The sequence below is a fragment of the Boleophthalmus pectinirostris genome, unplaced genomic scaffold (genome assembly GCF_026225935.1).
Source record: "Boleophthalmus pectinirostris isolate CB_2022bp ecotype Guang Dong unplaced genomic scaffold, ASM2622593v1 HiC_scaffold_4, whole genome shotgun sequence".
Taxonomy (NCBI): Eukaryota; Metazoa; Chordata; class Actinopteri; order Gobiiformes; family Gobiidae; genus Boleophthalmus; species Boleophthalmus pectinirostris.
The window spans coordinates 8,614,222-8,631,407 of NW_026571353.1; the positions used below are offsets into that span (position 1 = coordinate 8,614,222).

At 41.9% G+C, this 17,186-nt stretch overlaps 1 protein-coding gene across 1 annotated transcript in view; it reads right to left on the bottom strand.

Moving 5' to 3' along the window:
* LOC110163802 (whirlin-like) overlaps nucleotides 1-17,186 on the bottom strand; it is a 345,556-nt gene that overhangs the window by 37,956 nt on the left and 290,414 nt on the right. The window contains exons 9-10 of the mRNA XM_055161486.1: nucleotides 16,967-17,170; nucleotides 5,278-5,355 (exon numbers count right to left, since the gene is read on the bottom strand). Of these exons, the coding sequence (XP_055017461.1) occupies nucleotides 5,278-5,355; nucleotides 16,967-17,170 (282 nt within the window). The remainder of the gene's footprint in view (nucleotides 1-5,277; nucleotides 5,356-16,966; nucleotides 17,171-17,186) is intronic.

Consider the following 17,186-nt stretch of genomic DNA (forward strand, 5'->3'; position numbering starts at 1 on the left):
CAATTATTTCAAAAATTCTTGTTGAAATAACCTAAAATTTTCACAGAATGTACAGAAACAGATCAAGATTTTACGTTTAATGTTTTATTTTTGTTCTGTTTTCAGATTGAGCCATATTGTTCACTCCCAAAGAGAAGAATATGGAATATGCTTGCACACATAATCCTTTAGTCTTGCATAATCAGCCTTCCTCTTTAAATTTTTGGTACCAAGTCCAAATTTGTACTGATGCGGTTGCTGTATTGGACTGTTGTGGTGAAGAGGGAGCTGAGCCAAAAGGCAAAGCTCTCGATTTACCGGTCAGTCTTCGTTCCTACCCTCACCTATGGTCATGAGCTTTGGGTAATGACCGAAAGGACGAGATCGCGGATACAAGCAGTCGAAATGAGTTTCGAGGGTGAGGAGGGTGAGGAGCTCGGTCACACAGGAGGAGCTCGGAGTAGAGCCGCTGCTCCTCCACGTTGAGAGAAGCAGTTGAGGTGGCTCGGGCATCTGTTCCGGATGCCTCCGGGGTGCCTCCCTCGAGAGGTGTTCCAGGCATGTCCCACTGGCAGGAAGGCCCCGGGGAAGACCCAGGACACGCTAGAGGGGCTAAGTCTCTGGGCTGGCCTGGGAACACCTCGGGGTCCCCCCGGAGGAGCTGGAGGAAGTGTCTGGGGTGGAGGAAGTCTTTGAGTCCCTGCTTAGACTGCTGCCAACGCGACCCGGCCCTGAAGAAGTGGAAGAAAATGGATGGATGGAATGGAGTCCAAATTTGTTTGCCAGTTAGTGAAGTTTTTCCAAATTTTGCATTGAATGCACGCTGCACAGTGTTGGGTGACTGTGTGCGAGCAGATTCCAACCAGAAAAGTTATAGTGCGCCTTTATTGTAACTTCACAAATAAAATTGCAGAGCCCAGTGGGAGCTGACGTTGCCATAAATGTCATCACAACAAAGCTCCGCATGCTGTCAGCCCCTCATATGGAGCTGAAGATCACGCTAGCAAGTGTGAAAAATGACTACATGCTGAATCCCACACGGATCACTGATTAAAGGGCCCATATTGCACTATTTTCTGATCAGCATCATGCCATCATGTTGTTTCCTCATCACAAACATATGCAGGATTGTGTTTTGTTCCATTCACACACGTTTAACACACAAATCCTGCATATTTAGGCTGAGTTTTTCTCTCAAACAATACAGTTCAGTAGAATCATTTGGATGATTTCAGCCCCAGCATATAATAATAATAATAATAATAAATGACTGCTCAAACATTAACTTCTTGGGTAAAGTGTATTTACCTTGTTCACATGTTTTGGTTGCAAGTCATCTTTAGAACTGTCCCAGGTGTTGGTGGTGATGTGTCGTATATCAGCTGTTGTTACTTCCTGTAGGCGTGGTCAGCCTGATGGACCTGTAGGTCACTCAGACTGACCACGCCTCCCATCGCCCGATGTTCTCTGGAGGAGGGTGTCCCGGGTGTGTGAAAGGAGGAACACTCCATCATTACGGTTAATGCTGTCCATGCCTCATTTCCTGATTTCAGTGTCCTCCCTAATCCAACGTTTGAACTTGTTGTTCTCCGATCCAATGACCCGAGCCTCGTCCCGATCCATAATGTGGTTATTTCTTTTACACTGCTCTGATATGGCGGATTTTAGGTTTTCCTATTCTGCTTTGTCTTTTTGTGTTCTGGTGAGTCTCCCTGATGTTTCCTTTTCGCATTCCTTTTGGTTTTCCTTTTTTCGAATGTGAAATGCCCGGGCCAGTTTCTCCTATGTATGATTTATAGCATGATTTGCATTGGGTTTCGTAGATAGCGTTGCATTTTTGTTCTTGTGGGATTTCATCTTTGGAGTGTTCTAGCTGTTGGTGGAGTTTTGTGTATTTGGGATTGCTCAAACATGTGCGCATGAAACAAAACACAACTCCAGGGGCCTCATTTATAAAAACTGCGCAGGAGTTGTCGTAAGTTAGTGCGTACGCCTAGTAGCTACGACAAGGCGTGCGCCACGCAAACTCCATATTTAGAAAACCCACCGCACGCACCAAAACCACGCAATCTTTGCTTTATAAATCCCACCTGCAACTACAATTTGCGCATTAAACCTTGTTTAATAAATAAATACAAAATTAAAAGTGACAACAATGACTCATCTGTTCATTTAATCATATTTTATAATATTTAGGCAGCACATCTTTGCAGTAAAGCCCATGTGTTTTTTCGCTGTTTCAAGAGTTTTATCGCTATATTTTTAAGTCTGTCTATGATGTGTGTGTGGACTGGCCCTGTATTTATGCATATACACGTAGATACGTGCACGCGCTGATCTGAATGGTCAAATTATGAGCGCGTGCGAGAGATTCAGATGCCCTCCCCTGGAGAGGGAAAGGAGCGAGGGAGGGACACGAGGATACGAGGACACAGATTTAGCATGAAACACATCAGATACAGATGTTATTCTGCCAATTAAAATCCACACGAAACATCCAAACTGCTGAACCTGTGAGTGTGGGTCTGGGTCTGTGAGTGTGGGTCTGACCTCTGTGAGTGTGGGTCTGGGTCTCTCTGTGAGTGTGGGTCTGGGTCGGGACGGGCACGGGCATTATTCTGTTCTTTATACAGTCAGAGAGCAGCTCTCATGTACAAGAGTTCCCCATTACACAAAAATGTAGGGAAGATTTTGGTTCGTCCAAGGGAAGAGTTTTTCTCTCAGGTTGGGTCATTATTTCGTCCTCTGTGTTAGTCACAGTCTGAGTTCTATAGAAGTCTATGGTCGCGGTGTGGACTATGGGACTCTGCGCTACACCGAGTCCGGGAATGTGGAGAATAATGAGTGGAATAAACAGCCCTTCTCCGTATTTTGGCGAACCAAACACTTAATTGCGCAAATCAGAAGGTAATTCTTCTATATACGTGGATTTTCTGATCAAACACTTCCTCAAACTCTGTTCACTTCTGCCTCTCTCCACGAGTGTCGCTTTTTCCCCGTGTCTCCAGACTTTGCGTAGAACTTACAGGAGGTCCCGAGTTGGCGTAGAGTTAAGCAAAGAGCCACGCCTTAGGCAAGTTTTATAAATACCGCGGTTGGCATAGGAAGCGCGCACGCACGGATTTTTGCGTAAGCAAGATTTATAAATGAGGCCCCAGGGCTGTTTTTGAGTAGGTAACAACATTATATCATGCCTTAAAGTTCACAAGAGTCCATTTTACGTAATATGGGACCTTTAAGAAAATGAAACTGGAGAATTGTATCTTAAATACACAAGAATAAAGACGCACGAATCACTTTAAATACAATTGGAAATGGTAAACGAGAAGGGGAAACAGCTATAACGATTCAAAGCTGCGAGATGTAGATTTTGCATAACAGGTCTCATTTAACAAGTGCCAGTACAATGCTGCGTTGTTTTGGCAGTATACCTGACATCTGTTATCTAGACTGCAGTGTCAGGAGCTGCTACACAGGCATCATTTGATTGTAGATGTAGGGAGTCATTTGTCAGTACAGCGGAGAAGCCGGGGGAAAGGGTTCATTAAGATCTCCGCTGTTGTAAACATCTTAAAATAAATGCAAGCTGAAAATGTGTCAAAATTATAGCACGGAGCTTTTTAACATTTTTATAATGAGTAGTAAAAACATGGTGGATTTTAGATGCAGCTCAGACGTCCAATTTAAATATTTCCAATAGATTTTGCCTTAGGAATAAATATATATAGTTGCTATGAAATCGTTCCTTGATTTTTGTATCTTAAAGGTGCATTCTGTAACTTTTCTGGTGGAGAGGGTCCATCGCCTGCTTTTTTATGACATAGCTCTGCCTGGAATGTTCCACAGTGTGACATTAAGCAGATATACCTTACATTTATTCAGTTACAGGTGTTCTGACTGTGAGCGGAATCGCCTCTCCACAGATCTGACCGGTAACTTGGTCTAGTTTGGTCTCCATGAAGATAGAAATGTTTAATGCCATACTGTGAAACATTACAGACAAAGCAACAACATCTCCACAGAAGAAAAACATTTAACAGACCCTACACTAGAAAAGTTACACAACGCTAGCCAGTCTGGTGCCACCTAGTGCCTCCTCTCAATTTCATTTCTCTCTAGCGACTAGGTCAGGAATCAGAATACACTAGACGGTTAGCAAGAACCCCGGAACTTGTAGACCACGCACCGACCAATCAGCGAAGAGCTGTGAAGCCATGACATCAAACTCGTCGCTCCTGTCTGGGTCCCTTTTGTGGTACAGCACAACAGTAAACAAAGCGGTCGAGATGTAGACGAAGACACACATTCTGTGTTGGCAATGATTCCCGAGATCGAGGATTTAAAGCCGGAACAAGGAGAATGTCTGGTGAATTTTATCAAGGGGAAAGACGTTATTGCCCTTCTTCCTACAGGATTTGGTACATTACATACATCACGACCAAATAGCAGCGACTGGTTAAATAAAAAAGTACCTGCCTACTGTTGAGTGAACGAATCCTAATGTTGCGAGGTCAGACGGTTTCCACAAAATGAACCCAGCTGATGAATCAGGCTAACACATGCACCTTTAAAGGGCCTGTCTATATTACGCAATTTTCTGATCTGTTATAATGTTGTTTCCTCATCACAAACAGACCTGGAGTTGTGTTTTGTTTCATTTACACATTTTTAACACACAAATCCTGCATATTTAGGCTGATTTCTTCTCTCAAACTGAAACCACTCAACATGTGGTAATATAGGAAGCGCTCCACTGTGTTTTTAAAGTCCATACACCTTCACTAGAATCATGTGGATCATTTCGAACCTGGGAATTGTAAATCTATACTCTATGAAATCTATAAAAGATAAGAGATAGCTTTTAACGTGAAAACTACCGCCGCCGAATGTCACAAGGTGGAACAGAGCATTTTGAGCTTTGGAGAAGTAGACAAACTTAATAATAAAGGATTACAGAGACATGACATCACTCAACTTCAAGTATGTTTTTGATGGGGTAACATTATAACGTGGCTAAAAGCTCACAAAAGTCAATGTTGCGTGGTATGGGACCTATTTTACGCAAGACTTCCGAAAGAACATATTTCTAAACGAAATCACCAAAAGAAAAAATGATTATCCCAGTCGTATAAAATAACAAATTTCAAGGTCATTATTTTACTTTGAGCCAAACGAAGCCTGACTCAAACCGTCCCACGTGCGCACTATGACACTACTAATTAACGCGAGTGCATAATTAGACTTTATGAGCAGTGATATTTCCTCCAAATGTCAAACGAACCTCAGAGTGCGACCTACCAGCGCCATGCTCTGTAAGGCATTCACACTCTGCTCCTGATGCTTCTCTGTCCAGCCGACCGCCAGCGCCCCGTCGGCCTGGAGACACAAACACGAGGAGATAAATAAATAAATACAGGTTCAAACTGGGTGAGCTCCGGGCGAGAGGGGGACGACGCGTTGGGTTTGTTTAATTTGGACGGGGCTCGGGCGACAGTGCCTCAGAGGACTGTATAATGAAATGAGAGCTGCACATTCACAGGATACAGGCGGAATTTAAGGGACTTTTGGGGACAGAGAGGAAGCCGTTTTAAAACAGTTATTTCAATGTGCAATAAACTGAAAGTGTGGACAGATGGGGACATTTAGTCAATAATGATAATGTGTGTTAGGAATACAAAAATCCAGGTATTTGTGTTCCGATGCCGATACTTTGGTCTATACCTCAACAAATACTAGGGTAGAGAAAACAGCATATGGTAAAAATACTTCTAAGGTGCTTTGTAACTGCAAAACAGCTCTGAAAAAATACACATTAACATTATGGGACATTTAGAACCGACATTAGGCAGGAAATTCTTATTAAAGGGACAGAGTGTTGGAGACGTGTGGAGACACTTTTTAAAATATTCCATCCATTCCATCAGAAATCATATTTCATGTTGTTCCAGAAACAAATCTGTCCTTTTTCTGTTAATGATATAAATTTGACATTTACCGATTCATCACCAATTATAGCAGTTAAATATCTTGGTTTATGGCTTGACCCGTCACTCTCATTCAGCGCCCACATACAAACTATTACAAACAAAATTTCATATCGCTTAAAATTACTTTATCGGTCCATCAGTTGTTTTAGCTTTTCTGTTAGGAAAAAGATTATCTCACAACTAATTCTTCCCATTTTAGATGACTGCGATATCATTTATCAAAATACTACAACTTCTATTCTCCAACCACTCAATGTTATCTATAACAGTCTGTGCAGATTCATTCTCCTCTGTCCCTTCAGAACTCACCCCTGTGTGATGTATCACCAACTGTCCTTCTCACTCTGTCCTCCTGACATCAACTTCACTGTTTATTATTTATCTTTAAATGCATTCATCTCAGTTATCCTGAATATCTCAAACAGTATTTAATTCCATTGTGGTCCTCTTATAGTTTACGTCAGGCTGATCAGATATTTTTTGTTGTCCCAAGAGTCAAAAAGCAAATAGGAAAACACTCATTTAAATATAAAGCTCCTTCTGATTGGAACAATCTTCTTTCATCGATTTGTGCTTTAACTTCTGTCCCTTCATTTAAAAATGCTCTGGTTCAATATTTACAGAACCCGTGTAATTGTTTTTGATTATTTAGTTGTATTCTGTGATTATCTTTGAACTCTGTTTTATTTTTATTTATTTATTATTATTATTATTATTTTTTTCTTTCTTTCAAATTTGTTTTATTATGTGTCAAACAGTCAAGCATGAGTGAGTGTGCGACTGTGTGTGTTTGTGGTTGTGTTGATTTTGTTGTTTTGATGCTTATTTGAATTTATGTATTCTACTGTCTGCCCTACTGTATCTGTCTTTTGTCGTTGTATTTATGAGGACCCCCTCGAAAATGAGATGGCGAGACATCTCAAGGGGCTTATCCTCCAAACAAATAAATTCAAATTCCATCCAGTCCTTGTATTTGCAGAGATCGCTGGTGCTAGGCTAGTGCATGTCAATGGCCATAGTTAGCCTGACGCTAAAAACAGTCTTACCAACTCCACAAAACACCCGAAACAAATCTATTATTACACCAGACTGTTGATGTAAATGTCTGTGTCAAAAGAATAATTTTAGAAGTAAAATGAACCTTGAATTTATGTCTGAGCAGCAGCAGTGAGTTGTACTTCCTGATAGAAAGCTCGGCAGCGGCGGACTGATATATGAGAAAATAGTCCCTCAGCATGCGACGATTCATACGATGCAAGGTTAGTTTTATTTCAAACATTCTATCAACACAGACATTTACATCGACAGTTTTCATATAATAATAGATTTGCTTCAGGTGTTTTGTGGAGTGGGTAAAACTGTTTTTAGTGGCAGGATAACTATGGCCATTGACATGTGCTAGCCTAGCACCAGCAACCTCTGCAAACGAAAGCTTTCAGAAATATTCATGTGCATAGGGTAGAAATCTGTGCATATCTGGCTGTAGATGAGCATAAAATAAATATTCATAAACTCTCGAATGAGTCCAGTCATACATAAAATGTATTGTGTGTATTTTATCCATCAGAATACAAATTGAAAAGTTACAACATCAAGAAGAAGAAACATCGACCTGGTTTAAACATGGTTTAGTCCTGGTTCAGTCCTTATTTAGTCCCCTTGGTTCTATCATGGTTTAGTCCTGGTTCAGTCCCTGTGCAGCACAAAAGTCCGGCATTTCAATTATGTTTCTTCTGCTCAGTAAATAATGCCTGTGAAGTGATGACGTATTTTTGACAGTCGAGTCATGTCTGTGAATTTGTATTCGTTCTGAAGAAAGCGTAATAATACATTTTCACTTCATGACTGTATTTCTTGATGTTGTAACTTTTCAATTCATATTCTGAAGGATAAAATACACACAATACATTTTATGTACGACTAGAATCATTCGAGAGTTTATGAATATTTATTTTATGCTCAATTACAGTCAAATATGCACAGATTTTTATCCTGTGCACATGAACATTTCTGAAAGCTTTCGTACTCCATAAACGAGGATCTTCTTAAACAAATCTTGAACTAAATCTGAAGATGATAAAACAAGTCAAACGTATCATTTCCTCTTTACACTTTGTGACCATCTCTGTCTCCTCTGTGTTTGATCTCATATGTCATAAAACACCCTCATTGTCTTCTATTAACTGCTACTGGCACCCATCCATTAAACCCCGGCGCGAAATCATAACAAAGGTCCCTCTCTGACTAACAAAGTAACTGCCAATTAAGCACAATTAGCTGCTTATAGGGGGCCGTAATTTTCCCGCCACTATACGCCGAGTCTGCATGGGCAATTAGCATGCTTTAACACTGATGCCGCTGGCCTAAAATAGCCTCGCGGAGCCGCTGATCAGCGCAAGATGAATGCTGGGGTGGCTTTCGGACTGCTAGAGGGCTTAAATGGGTCAGTGCCTTGAGCTGTAGCAAAGTGGAGTGATCGAGATTTATTTAGTGGACAGAGGAGGTGGAGGAGGGGTCAGGAGGAGCGGTGGATTGGCTGTCCACTAGCAGCAAGAGCTAAGGGGGAAAATGTGGCCTTTAAAATGTTGTTGTATAGTGATGCAAAAAGTGACCGCAATGGAGTCATTTTCTGATGTATTTGAGCCACATTTTCCTCGCCCCACTACAGATATGTTCTAGAAGTGGCTCTTGAAGTCAAAATAAGTCAGCTGTGTCCTGTTTATATCTAATTCTAATCTGTCTGTTAGATCATCAGGAAGTGCGGGTTGGCATGCTAGTTACTGTCAGCATTAGAGTGATGACAAAACTCCACTACGAATCTATAAGATAAGTGAGGAATAACTTTCGACTATTGCAAACTGTTTGAAATGAACTACAGTCGTCCCTCACCAACGTCGGGCAAGTTACTTTAAAACTGTAATGCATTATTTATGACTTGTTACTGTCGTTTCAAAGTAATTTGTTACATTACAATATTACTGCATTTAAAATGTAAAACATTACACAACTACTGCAGCACTTTAAAGTTACTCTCACCAAAATAACTGCGAAGATGCCGAACTTTTGAGCCATATATGGACTGAACCAGGACTGAACCAGGAGAACTGAACCAGGATTAAACCAGATCTAAACCAGGTCTAAACCAGGACTAAACAAGAGCTGAACCATGACCGAATCAGGAGGACTGAACCAGGTCTAAACCAGAACTGAACCAGGTCTAAACCAGTACTAAACCAGGACTAAACCAGGTCTAAATCAGGTCTAAACCAGGACTAAACCAGAACTAAACCAGGTATAAACCAGGACTAAACCAGCTCTAAACCAGGTCTAAACCAGGACCAATCTTGGACTTGGAATCTAGAACCGCCCCTGAGAGAACCCTGAGCCCGTGGAGCATGGTGTCCGCAAAGTGCGATAGGGCGTTGGCTGCAATTAGCCCCTTGGAGCGTGGAGTTCTGTGTTGATCCTTTCGCCCACGGTTACCCGACATCCGGAACCATAACGATGGCGTTTCACTGCTGCTGATATCGTGGCCCAGGTTAAAAAAGCATTGTAATGCGCATTACTGACATTTGTGCCAAGTAAATATTAGTTTTTTCCCTGTAATGTCTTACATTACTGCGTTACAGCAAAAAGCAATGCATTACAGTAATTAGTTACTTTTATAACGCGTACATATACTATAACTATAACGAGGTTCACCTTTCGCAGCCTCACAGTTTCACTGATTTTTTTTTCTTTTTGTCTCCTGTACAGTACAGAATGTGTTCATCTGCCAAATGTATGTAAATGTTGGATCTCTAGCAGTGTGATTATGAAGTGCTGTATATTTGCGAGTTTTCTCCCTGACAAAACCCACAATGTCGATGTAACGTTCTGCACCAAAAATCAGAAGAAGATGCAAACCATCGCATAAAAAGATGGACGTCTGGGCATGCTGAAGGAAGGTAGAAGTTACGCGGCTGTATGGCGCCATTACGGAATAAATTAATTTCCTTTCGTTACATAAAGAAGGAGGAAAATAACATAAGGACGAGAGCAGCAATAAGTTTTAAGAAGGATGCAAAAAGGGTTGTAACTGTCCTATCTGAGAAAAGTGTATAAAGTGTGTGCTGAGGGATTTTACAGCCTTGAAACAGATATAATAATTGTAAAAAATAAAACTGACTACTTCGCAGATTTGTTATTTTTAGAATGTAATCCATGAGATAAATGAGGGACCACTGTAGTTTTGTTTTAAAGACAGTAAAAATCAGGTACAGCACCTTTAATATCCAGTGTTCGTCATAAATACATAGTAATGCCTCAATGTAATTAACATTCACAATCAATACCTTATTGATTCAGACATCAGTAACACTTAAAGTCTATTCATACTTCGCAAGAACATAAGAAATTTATTGTTGCTTTGAGGTGATAAGAACAAGAACAAAGTCTGTTTGGGCTCTGACATTTCATACTTCAAAAGATGTTCTGCTGCCAAACTGCCCCACCCCCTCGCTCTGCCCCGCCCCCTAGATTCGATATTAACGAATTGATAATCTTGTTTATTGTAATGTCCTTTTTATTAACACATATCTCACATTGGCCTATTAGCTAAGTATTAATATCTTCCCTCTGTTTGGCTTCTCCAGCTGCTGCAGGGAGATGAATAGCGAGGGGATTTCTTTTCGTCCTCCAGCCTGACCGCTCTTTCATTTTGGTGACCCGCCTTTTGGCTTTCGCAAACTTGTCACGGAGATTACGCCAGACTTTTCTACATAGATTTTCGTCCGAGCCTAAAATGTCCGCGATCTCCTTCCATGAATTTTCTTGCCATTTGGCGTCATTATAGTCACTGAGCATCATGTCTTATAGATGTTTGTTGTCAGTTGTGACTCAAAACCATCCTTTTTTTGTTTCTTGCTTTGCACTGGCAAGGAAGCAGATAAACCACAGCCACATAAATAACCAATCAGAGCAACAATGTCGGACAGCGCTGCCGAAAAAATGTTCTGCTCAGCTGAGGTGTCGAGAACAAGACACAAGAACTGCTGAACAGGAGCTGGCCGAACAAAATGACGTCATTTTGTCCTGCCAGCCTGGGTGCAAGAATAAAGTTCTTGTTATGAAGTATGGATAGGCCTTTATGATGAGGATATAAGACCATCTGGCTCACCACAGAACCTTTTCATCACACATACACACACAAATGGACATGTCATAATGTTGTCACCTCCTTAAAAACATACCTTGAGTGGTTTGTTTCATTTATGTTTGAGTAATGCTGCATTATTAGGTTGTTTACTAGAGATGGGTGGATGGCGGTTGAACTCTGCAGTTAAACCGCGGGTCGGAACGTGGGACATGACGAAAAAAAATATTTTGATTAAATTTGGGCAGGTGACGGTTTTGCTCCGCTTTTTCTTTCTTTCAATATACATTGAGTAATAATGTGTTTAATGCAGCTTTAATGCAACATTTTACAGAAACAAAACTTAAAACTGCATGGCTAATTTGCCTAGACTAGGGGTGCTCACACTTTTTCAGCATGCGAGCTACTTACAAAATGACCAAGTCATAAAGATCTACCTAATACAAAGCCAAGCAAACTGCACTGAAACACTCTGTGCCCCTTTTTTGGACCCTCACCCACAGTTTGAGAACCCCTTCTTTAAGAGAACTTCCTCTGGCACTTTACACAAAACTGTGAAAAAAGTGGAGGAAGATTTTTAAACCTGTTTTTTTTAAAGTTCCAAACTGAAGTCACATTCTTTTCTGGTTTTGCAGTGATATTTACCAGCCTCTGCACGTTTACCAAACCAAACGCACATCGTGACAAACACAGATGCATTTGTGCACTTTTGTTAGGCAAACTTCAGCCAAATGTGGCAGTAGGTCTGTTCTGTAGATCCGCTCTATGTTGTAGACCTGCTTTGTGCCAACACTGGAACACAAATTTAGACTGGTTTTTGCTTCATGTTTGGTCTTGCTCTTCTAATCAGCCGCACTGTGGGAGGGGCTTGTGTTGGCTGTACGCAGGAAGGAGCGAGAGCGTGAAAAGGCGGGGCGGCGTGCTGACGTGAGGCAGATGGACAGGTAGGATGTTTAGGAAGTTGAACCTGCCCTGTGATGCACGCTGGTACAGGAGGGCACACGCTGTTGCAGACGAGCCGTGCATAGGGAGCGTGTGCGTTTGTGATGCGCCGTAGAGTCTCCGCGGGTTTCAAATGAGCGCACAGGCTGCACTGAGACGCGCCACACGCTCCTGCACCCCGGTACAAATTTATTGCCAACAGCAGCGGCCGTAATGAAATATGATCGCACTTGTTGAGTGTCAGACCTCGAGTGAGAGACAAGACTGAGTCCAAACGCGAGTCCGAGACGAGACACGGCGATCTACCCACACGACCTTGGCGATCAACTGGTAGATCACGATCGACGTATTGAGCACCCCTGGCGTAGACTATTAGCAGTGAAAAAAACAGCTTGCTCCTTATGCCCTGACGTGGTTCAGTTCTGTCAGACCTAAAAAGGATCCAGTGGAATATATATGTGTTCTTTCTGTGACAGAGGGGGGTTCTGCTAATGGTGAGTCTGTTCTGTGCTTCTAACTCATTGGAGATGGTTCATGTTAAACTTTTCAGAGATTATCCCTCTGCACGTCATACGCATAAACCGTATATATGAATGGACATATATCCTAACCTCCCATCGTTGTGGTGGTGAATTACTTGGCGGCGCATAAACCTCGATGCAGATCCATAAATCAAATACGACAGCAATGACGGCGATGGCGGCAGTTGAGTCGCAGAACTATACTTCGCCCTTAACTACTCAAATAAAAAACTCGGAACTCGGGATGGCGGACAGGTGCGGTTTTGAAAATTGGTCAAAAAACCGTCGGTGCAAATGGATAGCGGACAGATGATAAGTTTTGTGATGCGGTTGCGGATGAAAAAATAGCCAATTCACGCGTCTCTACTGTTTACATCTCCAAAGCCCAAAGTGAAGAAAAGAAGTGAAGTCAGAAGAAGAAGTGGTAGTTGACAAGTGAACAGCTACCCCAATGTCAGAGATTTTAGGGCTGAAATGATCCAAATGATTCTAGTGAAGGTGTATGGAGTTTGAGAGAAGAACTCAGCCTAAATATGCAGGGTTCGTGCGTTAAAAATGTCTCCAGGTCTGTTTGTGATGAGGAAACAACATCATAACACAGATCAGAAAATAGCGTAATATGGGCCCTTTAACTAAATATAAAAGAGCGTCTTCTTATCATTTGAACGGCTCTTTGAAATGATTCAGACCCCATAAAAGAGCCAAAAGTCCCATCACTAACACAGAGTGAAGTTTCCTCCGTAGGCTTGGAACACTGCAGTGGGTTTTGTCACCATCTAACAGAGTTGTACAAGATTTCCAAACGTGTGAAGAATGTGGATGAGGATTTGTAAGAGCCAGAAAGAATCGCAACTACCTTCCTCTGTCACGGTTTGAAAACAGAAGAATTCAGGTAATGTAGCTCTGAGCTGGCTGTGACAATCGCATTTTTTACTTAGTACTGGGATACAGATAGATCTATAATATTGTGAAGCACTTAAAGGGCCCATAGTACTCAATTTCTCATCTGTTATAATGTCGTTTCCTCATCACAAACAGACCTGGAGTTGTGTTTTGTTTCATTCACACATTTAACACACAAACCCTGAAATGGAAAACACTCTGTTCCACCTTGTGATGTCATGTGGTAATACAGGAAGTGCTCCATTGTGTTTTAAACTCCACACGCCTTCACTAGAATCATTTGGATGATTTCAGCCCTGGAATTGCCAATCTCGACTGAATGAAAGGTAAAAGGTAAATTACCACTTCATGACATCACAAGGTGGAACAGAGCATTTTGAACTTTGGAGATGTAAACACACTAATAATGCAGGAGAACTCAAATATGTGTGAGTGAAACAAAACACAACTCCAGGTCTGTTTTTGATGAGGCAACAGCATTATAACATGACCTAAAGCTAAAGAGTAAATTTTGCATAATAAAGGCTCTGAACCTATTTCTTGAAGTCAAACATAGGTTACGTTCAGACTGCAGCCTGAAGTGACTCAAATCCGATTTTTTCGCCCCTATGCTCCTCTAGCTGATCTTTTAATGACAATCTGAACAACACAGATCTGAGTTTTTCAAATATGACCCAGGCCACTTAAATATGTGCTCCTAAAACCGATACATATCTGATCTTTTGTCATGCAACTTCAGTCTGCACGTCCAGGTCACATTCATCCCACCTACACATCAGGCTCGGAGTCTAGTCAATGGAGGGAAGTGTTTAGGCGACTTCCGTAAACACTGTGACGTCGTCGTGTCGTCCAATGCGCATGCGGGACACGTTTGAGGTGTTTAAAGTTCACACTGGAGATCACATACAAGTCGCATTTACCCTATTTTCTATTAGGCGCTCTGGATTATAAGGCGTACTGTCATAGAATGGTCTATTTTCAAACTTTTTTCACAAATAAACCGCACAGGTCTTTAAACGTTGTGGCGTGTAGGGAGGGTGCTGTCTGGGACCGCTGGATTGTTCGGCGTGTTCGCAGTGACTCAGTTGTTCAGTTGTGTCTAGAAGTGGCACATTGCACTCGCTTTTTCGGTTCGTTCCTGCGTTCCATTCCTCGTCGGCGTGGAATGATGAGTGTGTCTGTGGGTGTTTTTCGTTGCGCGGTCGCTCTCTGTTCCGTGTGTGTTTGCGTGCGCTGCGGGTGGTGTGGCTTTATAGTTTACTGAAGTCGTGCTGGGACACCTGAGTGGATTATGTGTATAGGGCGCTCTGGATTGAGTGGCGCGCAGTCGTTTTTTGATGGGGTTGGAGGCTTGAGAGCGCGCCTAATAGCCCAGAAATACGGTAATTAACTAACCCTAATCTGAATGTAGCCTAAGTCAGCTGTGTCCTTTCACATCTAATTATAATCTGTTTATTTGATCATCAGGAAGTGCGGTTTGGCAGCATTTTATGTGATGACAGAACTCCGCTCTGGCCTCTAAAAGTTGTAAAAAGCACTTATAAACTCATCATGGTGAATAATTAAGATGCGCCGAATGTATAAGGTAAGTGAGAAAGAACTCTGGACAACTGCAAACTGTTTGAAATGAACTATTTCTGTTTTATGTTTTAATTTGATATCCAGATACATAGTGATGCCTCCATGTAGTTAACATTCACAATCAATACTTCATCGATTCAGGCATCATCAGGCAACACTTTGACATAAGACCACATGACTCACCACAGAACCTTTTCATCACACATTTACACACACGTACACACTCACGTGCACTCACACGCACAAACACAGGTCTATCACAATAATAACTACAGCGATTTTTGGAGTCAGTTTCGTCATTTCTCTTGGTCTGTACTAATATTACATTTATTTATATTTTTTTAATTAGCTAATAATTTTGATTAATTCCTTTAGAACAGCTATTTGAGGATAATGCTGCTTTTTGGTGATTGTGGCAGTGGCATAAATTTGTTTTAATATTGTCGTTTAGAGCTGAGGTCATCAAACTAAGGCCAACTATGGTTCTCCACACCCCTTGGACCAGCCCCCAGCCTCTCTGCCCCCCAACACTTGAACTGGCCCTATGAGGCAATCCTCAAATGTTGTCATGGCCTATTTTTTTTAATTACTTTTTGGCATATGCATTTGGTATCTGCATCTTGTATTTTGTTGATTTTTTCAATTAAAAAAATATATTTTATGAAGTATTTATATTTATATTTAAATAATTATGAAGTATTAACATTTGCCGTCAAATTTTCGTCACGTCACAAACTCGAGATCAGTGACAGTCAACGCATGTGGAGAGTTCTGTAGTGCAGTTAATGACAGAGTACTGTAGTGCAGTGTAGTGCAGTAGTAGTGAGTAGAGTACTGTAGTGCAGAGTACTGTAGTGTACAGTAGTAGTGTACAGAGTACTGTAGTGCAGAGTAGAGTACTGTAGTGCACTGTAGTGCAGAGTACTGTAGTGCAGAGTACTGTAGTGCACTGTAGTACAGAGTAGTGCAGTAGTACAGTAGTGCAGTTGAGGACAGAGAGTACTGTAGTGCAGAGTACAGTTGCAGAGTACAGAGTACTGTACAGTGCAGAGTACTGTAGTGCAGTAGTAGTGCAGTAGTAGTGCAGTTGAGGACAGAGTACTGTAGTGCAGTGAGTACTATAGTGCAGTGTACTGTAGTGGAGTTGAGGATAGAGTACTGTAGTGCAGAGTACTGTAGTGCAGTTGAGTACTGTACAGAGTACAGTTGAGGACAGAGTACTGTAGTGCAGTTGAGGACAGAGTACTGTAGTGCAGAGTACTGTAGTGCAGTTGAGGACAGAGTACTGTAGTGTACAGTTGACAGTAGTACTGTAGTGCAGAGTACTGTAGTGCAGTAGTGAGGACAGAGTACTGTAGTGCAGTTGAGGACAGAGTACAGTAGTGCAGTTGAGGACAGAGTACTGTAGTGCAGAGTACTGTAGTGGGGTTAAGGACAGCAAAATGTTGAGTGTTAAAGTTGACAGATAATGCCGAGTTTTCAAAGAACGGTGGATGACCAATTATTTCTTTGTTCAGAGTGAGGAGTGTGCAGTTTGTGTGATATGTAAAGAAAGTGTGGTGTTTTTCAAAGAATATAATCTGCGTCATCAGGGTCATACAATTCTGTTACACGGCTGACCCGACCTCACCCCCCTCACAGTGAAAAAAGTTTGGTGACCCCTGGTTTTCAGTCTACATTTTCCTCTGCAATCGTACTTCAAACTGTGTTCATTAATTAGTTTAATTATAGTCCATTATTCATTCACTCCACACTCGGTGGCAGTAGGCTATCATTTTAGCCACAGCTGCTCTGGGACACACTGACAGTAGAGATGTTGCCAACCTCCACCACGTTCTTACTAGACAATGTGGGTGAACTGTCTTGCCTAAGGACACAACAATAGTTTTTGCACTCACACACACACGCGTGTTGCCCACCTTAGCAGCTCCTGTATGTCCACTATGTCCAGTATGCCCAGTGTGTCCTGCAGACTGGTGTGGACAGTGTCCCGGGGGCCGGAGCACTCCCAGACCCCCGTGAAAGGCCTGGGTGACCTCCCTCTGTCTGAGCAGCACCAGCCGGTCAAACACCTCCAGGTCCTGAGCCGAGACCAGACCACGAACTTCTGACAGAAGAGACAACTGCAGAGGAAGAGGA